At 46.0% G+C, this 8,020-nt stretch overlaps 1 protein-coding gene across 6 annotated transcripts in view; it reads right to left on the reverse strand.

Moving 5' to 3' along the window:
* The window catches only part of Cdca2 (cell division cycle associated 2), a 45,887-nt gene extending 37,884 nt beyond the window's left edge, over positions 1-8,003 (reverse strand). For 2 of the 6 annotated variants that reach the window (XM_085828731.1, XM_029469019.2), the window contains exons 1-4: positions 7,761-8,003; positions 7,479-7,542; positions 7,215-7,388; positions 5,566-5,720 (exon numbers count right to left, since the gene is read on the reverse strand). In XM_085828731.1, coding sequence (XP_085684857.1) covers positions 5,566-5,720; positions 7,215-7,388; positions 7,479-7,542 — 393 coding nt within the window. In that variant the 5' untranslated portion in view covers positions 7,761-8,003. Of the gene's footprint in view, positions 1-851; positions 929-5,565; positions 5,721-7,214; positions 7,389-7,478; positions 7,543-7,760 lie in introns of those variants that run through there. The other 4 variants (XM_021181539.3, XM_021181537.3, XM_021181541.3 and 1 more) reach the window with 3 other exon arrangements.
* Between the last annotated feature and the right edge of the window lie 17 nt (positions 8,004-8,020).

Genomic DNA, 8,020 nt, shown 5'->3' on the forward strand with positions numbered 1-8,020 from the left:
CATATATTCTGTCTGAATAGTGGGTGTACGGTCACCATCTTAGTGGTCCTCTGCTCCCATCTGTAAACCTGAGCAAAGACTAGCCAATAGCTGTCCATAGACATATACCCGATATGCCAGCAGCTACCAAGCCAGGCTAACAGAAACTTCAAATGGGTAGGAAGTGTTTTTACAGGGGCCCAATTATTTTGGGGGGTGGGGAGTGTAAATCACCCTGAAAGAGTCCTAAGCGGCTTAAGAAGAACTGTGGCAGCAATCACCCGAGACAGTGTCAATAAAATGCTATCAAAGGGAATGAGAAAATTCAGAATAAACCTGTGTGAGGAGCCAACCTCAGAGCTGGACAGCAAGGAAGAAAAGGGCAGAGGGACCCTTCCAACCTGAAAGTATCCAATGGAAGTTCTCAGGTTCATCAGTACATTGCCTTCAATGTACTATGCTCTTCGCCTAGATGACCTCCACCTTGCAGAGCCAGAACAAGACAAAGATGTCCCCTACTAGCTCCAACACAATCTTCCCATCACTCCTGACTCTTCCTGCCTAAGTCCCTAATTTTGTAAGATCTGGAGGACACTTGCTTCTGTATGGGCTGCAATCCTGCCCATGAGGAGCCATATAAACATAAACAAAATGAAGTACCACTGGCAGATACAAGTATGACATGAACTATAAGGGTCTGTTCATATAAAAGTTAAGCTACTCATCAGGCACTTTATCCAGGCTTTTTCTTCTCTCTTGAGATACTAACATTTACCCTAATAAGGAACTTGTGGAAATTTTAACATTCTAACCAATATGCAAAAGAAAAACAAAACAAACAAACAAACCAAACCAAATCAAAAAAACCTTACCACCCTTTAGGATATTATATGGAGAAAAGCTGTTAAAATCCTGATATCATGTTTGAGGATCTATTCTTCTAGCTTGATTCTATTCCCAGTCAGGAACATTTATAAGACAAACTGTCTACTTCATAATAGTGGGGCATTTGAAACTCAAAGGCATTTGATGATGTAAACCTTTATGACATAAACACAACACATTCCCAACAGGCTGGGGGGCAACTCATCTACATGACAAAAGATTATCAGAGCCACACCAGTTATTTTGAATGTGCATTTTGTGAACTCATTTGTATGTGTCCGGGCTGGGTTTTTATCCCAGGAACTCAGAGCACTTGGAAATACTTAAACTAAGTTTCCCTAATTAAAGGTGTTTCCAACGGAGGAAAAAGACAAACGAAAACCACTTTGAGGCTTCTGTCCCATGAACTGCATTATATTTTATGCACAGACATCGTTCCAGGTGCTCAAGGTCTGGGGGGAGGGAGGGGAGAGTGGAGAGATACTCCGGAGCAAAGTTTAAGAACACAGAGAACACACCAATGTGGCTGAGCCATGTAATGCATTGCTTTGGCAGTTTAGGAAAGAAAGATTGGAGTGGCATTTGAATTGAAACCACAGTGAGAAGTGGCTTGACACCAGGGAAACAAGACATAGAACAAAACCAGGAGCAAGCAGAAGAAAGCAAGCCTGTGTGCCCACTGAGGGAGGGAGGGAAGGAGGGAGGGATGAGGCCACACGTGGACAGGGCTCAGACCAGGGGATCAAAGATACAGGCTTCAAAAAAGTCGATGGGTTTCCATAGGAAACGTGGGAAGGTTAAAGCAGCAGAGGCGACGCTGTGACTCACCCTAAAGCCCCTCTGTTATTTGTAATAGTGAGTAGACTGGAGAGGAAGGAAAGGAGGTAACTGGCCTGAGTGGGCTGGATCAGAGACTAAGAAATATGAACCTATTACTTAGCCTCAGCTAGTATGATGGTTGATCCTGACTGTCAACTTGTTAGGATAGGAACCATGGAGGAGACAAACTTCTGAGCATGCCTAGGAGGGTATTCTGACAGTAGAGGGAAGGCTTAGCTTGAATGTGGGGTATACCATGTTGTGGGCAGGGACCCAGACTGTACAAGAGAAAAAGAGTGGAGCACTAGGGTCCACACTCTCTTGTTCCCTGACTGTGGATACAATGTGACCTCAAGTGACCTCCACCATGCCATTACGATTAGGATGGATTGTACTCTAAAACTGGGAACCAGAAAAAAAAATTCAATTCTTAAGCAGTTTCTCCCCTGTATTTTGTGACAGCAAAAAGAGCGAAAACTAGAGTATGAGCTAGAATATGCTTGAAACACTTCACTCAATAAACAGGCAGCGGCTGTCTAGGGCTGGAGCTTTAGGGACCTCTGGGCTGCAGACATTTTAGAATCATCAGCACATAGATGGTCCTCAAAGCAAAGAGCAGGAGAGAGATCTAGGCACACCAGCACTTCTGAGGAGAAAAACTGGGAGGAATCAGCGAGAGAAACCGAAATAACCAGTGACACGAGAAGCAATCTGGACCACTGTGCAATCCTGTGATCCAAATAAGAAAGTGTCTCTCTCAATGCTACCAAACACAGCCAAAGCCACTAGAAGGCCAAGCAAGGATATAGTAGCTGGCAAGAGCAAGAGAATGGCAGGGAACAGGGCATGGCGGCATATGCCTGTCATCACAGCAACTATGAGTTTGAGGCAGGAGGGCTGGGTTCCAAACAAGCCCAAAAGATCTTCACTCTGTCTTGGGTGTCCCCACAAAAGGAAAGGATGGCAAGGAGGGAAATGGGATGAGTTCAAGCTGACAGGTAGATGTAGTCTGGCAGAGATGGGGCATTGAAAAGCAATGTGGTGGTTTGAATGAGAAATGTTTCCCAGGCTTAGGTATTTGAACTTGGTCCCCAGTTGGTGGCACAGTTTGGAGAAGTTATGGAACTTTTAGGAGGTACAACCTTGCTGTGAAGTACAGGAGTTGAAGCAGCTTTGAGAGCTTAGGGACTTCCCAGGTTCAAGTTTGCCTTCTATGTCCTCTATATGCGAATAAAAATATGATCCCTTAGCCACTATGCCTCCCCCATTATGGACTCACCCTCTGGAATCCTAAAGCTAAAATAAACCCCCTTTTCCTTAAGCTGCCTTGATCATGGTAGTTTACCATAGCAACAAAAAGTAATAAACCCAGAGATAGAGAACAGTGATCTAGTACCCCAAAGGAAAAGAGCATAAGCTAACTGCAAAAGAAAATCCAGCTCAAAATAGCACAGGGCCATAATAATACAGTCGAGTAGATGCTGATATAACCAAGCGACTGGGGAGCTGCAGAGAAAGGGAAGCATGAGCAGAAAGGGGGACATTTCTAACTTTCCATTGTGAGAAGCTGACAGCCAGCACAGAAGCAAACGGTAACAGAATCTGTTATTAAGACACGCAGGGGTGCTAGAGAGATGGTGCAGTACTGGCTGCCCTTGCAGAAGTTCCTAGCACTTAATGGCAGACAGAGCTCACACCCTATAACTCCAGTTGCAAGTGATTTGATTCCCTTTTCTGACTTTTTTTGGCACTACACACATGTGGTACACAAGCATTCATTTTATTTTTCAAATAACATCTTCAAATAGAGAAAATCGGGGGATAAGGGAGCTGGTTAAGTGAGTAAAGCGCTTGCAACACAGGCACGAGGTCCTGAGTTCAGATACCCTACCCACATGCAAAGCTAGGGATGACAGCACATGTCTATAACCCCAGAGCTGGAGCTGGTCACACAGAGACAGGCATATTCTAGAGACCTGCTGGCTAGCCTGTGTAACCAAGATGGCAAGCCTCAGGTTTAGTAAAGAGACTATCTCAAAAACAAAGTGGAGGGCAGTAGAGGAACAGACCTGATGTCCGAATATCTGCACTCGGACCCACGTACACGAAAATGAATCTATCAGCCTACACTGCAATGTGGGACATCTTTTACCTATTAGGTTTTGTAACCACAGGCACTGATCATTTGGGAAATACTCACTTTTGGTGCTATTCACATTTCCTAAAAAGTGGTTCATTTTAGGCACTATCAAAGTATTTTCCAGCATACCCACTGATCACTCAGGAAGTTGTCGAGTGCACAGTTGTGGGTACGAGCTGGAGCAGGGTCTCGCGCTCTGTGCATTCAGATGTTGGTTTCTGTGTCCTAAGAACTAGTTACAGGGAGACTGCAGGTGCTGTGCTGAATCCTGAAGAACTCCTATATCAATGCGTGTAAAGCACTCCCCAGTGACCTTGGGTTAATAAAAGGCTGAACAACTGCGGAGGGGAAAGGCTGGAGCTCCCATCCTGGCCAGGGGCCAAAGGGAGAGCTGCCAAGAGAAGGAGTTGGCCTCGAGGCAGGTGAGGGTCCAGGAAGAGAGGAAGGACCATGAGGAGAAAAGGTGTTGAGAAACCGTGTGACATCACCAGGAGGGTTCAACGCAAGGACACACACAGGGCAGAGCAAGGCAGGCTAGACTCAAACTGCAAGTAACACAGGGCCTGAAGCTGGGATGTAGGTTAGAACTTCAGAGCCTGCTCAGTGTGGGCTTACAGCTTGTTAATAAAAATACCAGGTCTCTGTGTCTTTTATTTGGGAGCTATATGGGCTCCCAAACTAACTAACTGGGTGTAGAGACACCCTGCAGATACCTGGGAGCACAAACAACCCCCCCACAATATTTGTATAGATACATGTTTTCTAAAATCTTAATTTCCTCTTAAAAAGCGCAACCCTCCATACTGGTAAGCCATCATTCAGTTTCTGTGGTACATTCACTGTCTATGTCATTCATAAGCCTGGCAAACCACAATTTTTCTATCAGTTGCTCCATCGAGTGAAAATGATGTTCTGTGAAAAAGCAGCCAGGCCAGCCACACAACTCAATCACACACATTTCTAGAAACTTCTGAGATGCTGGATGCAGACTTTTCACTTCATTCCATACAATAATTGAGGAACGGGACAGAGCAGTGAAGTTCATTATTTTTAATGCTTCAAAGACATTTGAGAAACTAAAACTATTTTCCCTGAATGCCTAGTGTTTAGTAAAATTAAAAGAACAGTTTGACATCACGGACCTTCCAAAAGGGACTCAAGAAAACCCCAAGGTTCTGTTTTATTAACGAGCAGGAGATTGCACAGACCACATTGCAAAGCAGAAGGAGGAAGTGGAAACAATACAAGTGAATGGCTCTAGAGTAAGAAGGCCAAGGTCCCGATGGTTCCCTTTGAGAAGTGGGGCCTGTATAAGTCTTTAACTATTTCTGTTCCTAGGGCATGCATTAGTTTGATAAAATCTGAAAACCAGGAGCTGAATGCACCAGAAGATAAGCCATTTGTTTCCTTTTCTCCTCTGCCCAAGCAGTAGTTATGAAAACACTACAAATAGAGAAAAGCCTCAAGAAGAAAAATACCCGAGGGAGGGGAACTTTCCCCATTCTATGAACATTTTACAAATCAGAAAGTCCCTCCGGAAAGTCATTTCTGTAAAGACCTGCTAAATCTTACTATAGCCACACCCCCAGCAAGCAAGTTACCTGCACAGTCCCTGCCAGACAGGGACAGTAGTCTCCCGCAAGGTCAGCGGAGACGTGCTAGAAAGCAGAACCCTCGAGCAGAGTAAAAACATTTCCTTCACAAGACCCATGAGCGCGCACGCCAGGCCAGAGGAAGCATACCTCGAAGTGGGGCTCTCGTGCCAACGGAGAGAGCACAGCGTTCTTTAGGCTTCGCTGCTGGGCAATGAAGCGGATCAGGCAATTGGTTTCTGGAGAGCCCCGCACACCAACAGTGGAGCGGCGCCTGGCCTTCTGAAGGGAAGATGCTGACTTTCCTGCAAGTCAGAACGGAACATGGCAATGGTCAGAAGCTGGGGCTTGTGCTGGCGATGGGTCACCACGAGTGAGAAAACAGAGTCTGCACTTGTCACAGAGAACTAAGAAGAGAACTACTGGCAGGGCAGTTCATGTAGAAACATCTGGACAGACTGCCACTTGACCCCCAATTCATGTTTCTAGATCAGCACTTGGCACACAGAAGGCCACAAGCAATTACTTCGTTTTCATTTGTGCCCCATAGCCCCAATACAGAGAAGTCAGAGGTATCAGCTTGAAGCTAAGAATCTCTCCTTGTTTATAGCTACAACCATGCACAGTTGAAACTACAGTATGCTGTGGCTTTGCTCACTGCAGCCATCCAAGCTCTGAAACTATCACATGGGAACAGTTTAAAGCGATCTATGAACTGAAAGCATACCATTGCAAGCAGCACACAGCCACTGTCTAACAACATCCAGCCCAGGACACGAATCGTCCTCTGAGTGCAGTACTTATGCTGGGCATGCTGCACAGTTAAAGTCACTCCCTGGCGATCTGGACTGTAGGTTAGTCACTATTTGTGACAGTGACTGTTCATGCAAACATTATTTTACTTTGGCCTCAAGAGCAGTAATGCTAGCAATTCAGCTAAGCTTAGAAGTGCTTCCTGTAAGGGCCCATAAGGGATCGAAGTAGAGAGAGAGAAGTTTGTAATGGTTAAACTTGATTCTAAACGCATCTAGCTTGAGGGCATCTCAGAGAGGGTGTGCTTCTGAGAGCCTGTCCACAGATGAGTAGGCCACATCTCTTACTGTGGCTAATTTATAAACTCATAGTTTCAGTCCTAAAAACTCATGGCGGCCCTTGGAACAGAGCCCCGATGTGGGTTAGGGCTGGTGAGACGCAGCTATACCCTGCTCTTATTTTTTTCAAAATTCTTCTACTCTGGAATAAGCTACTTCTTCACCTTCAGCACACCATCCTGAATTCTGCTCACACCTAAGCACACAAAAACGGACCTAATGTTTTATGTGAGAACTCTGAGCGCTAGAGAATGAGCGTCACTCTGGCTTTGCCTAACTCACGGTGGGATTGGCTTCCAGTCTCAGTATCCTTCTTTATCATTGCTATTCTACAACCCAAAGAACCCTAGCCCTAGATTTACTTCTCCATTGGGAATTTCATTCCTGAGGCTCAAGAAAATCATTATCTGGGTCAACTTTCTGTTTGGGATTTTTGAGTGAGGCACACGGCCCTGTCACTTTTACCGGTTCTCAACTACCTTTCAACGCCCTCTGACTTTCATACACACTGTTTTCTAGGGTGCGCACAAAGCACAATTGATTCAGAAACACTGCTATATTTGCTGTGCTGTGCCGAACAAGCAAGTCTGCAGGGTCAGTATAAATGCACACAGAAAGAGTGTCAGGCAGTACAGACATGTATAATTGGGGCCTACTACAGTTACTGTTAAATTTGAAAAAACCATGCAATCCAAGAACTTCTCTTACCGGAAGAGGTCTTAACAAAGCTTTCAGGTGTAATTCCCAACTGCTCTACGGTTACTGTGGTGAAGTCCAAAGGTGACTTAAAGGTATCAGGAGTGCAAAGATTAGGAGTCACATCTGCTACATGCTTCTGAGGGGTCACAAACGGTCCGGTTCCCAATCTAAAAACGTCATTTTCTGAAAACGGACAGCACGTTGGGGGGTGTTAAGCAATGCATCAAAACACTCAAACCTTCTATCTAACGAAGGCAATAGGTCACCACATACCAGAATTATTAAGGACACACTCCTTGGATTCAGAGAGAGGCTTGTCGTGTGAACTCGCATCCATCTAAAAGATGAGGAAGTTAGAGAATACAATGTGAAAAATAACCTCACTATAAGCCAAAAACAATGTGACAGAACTCTAAGGCAATCAATACCAGGGGACCACAGGCTGGGGCGTTCTGATTAAAGAAACGGCTGGAGGTACTAGTGACTAAACAAAGCGGACCGAACTGATTTATCGGGGCTTTGCATCCCTGAACCCGGGCTGGATAGAAGGCCTACCTCTCCCGCCCAGGACCCCGCGCGTTCCCTCGGACGACTACGACAAGCGTCGCGGAGGCTCCGTTTCAGAGAGCACCAGAGGCCGGGGAAGGGAGCCGGGCTGGCCTCCTGCGGACCGCTGCACACCAGGACACACCACGTCCGGCCGAAGCGGTCCAGCTTCACTTGCCCGCCAGCAAATTCAAACCGCGGCCACGCCCCCGCGGAGGGATACCCGCGAGCCGCGGGCCACGTGTGACGTGGATCCCGCTCCCTCCAGG

This window comes from Mus caroli, unplaced genomic scaffold, assembly GCF_978045245.1.
Source record: "Mus caroli unplaced genomic scaffold, Mus_caroli_1 scaffold_12, whole genome shotgun sequence".
NCBI classification, from domain to species: domain Eukaryota; kingdom Metazoa; phylum Chordata; class Mammalia; order Rodentia; family Muridae; genus Mus; species Mus caroli.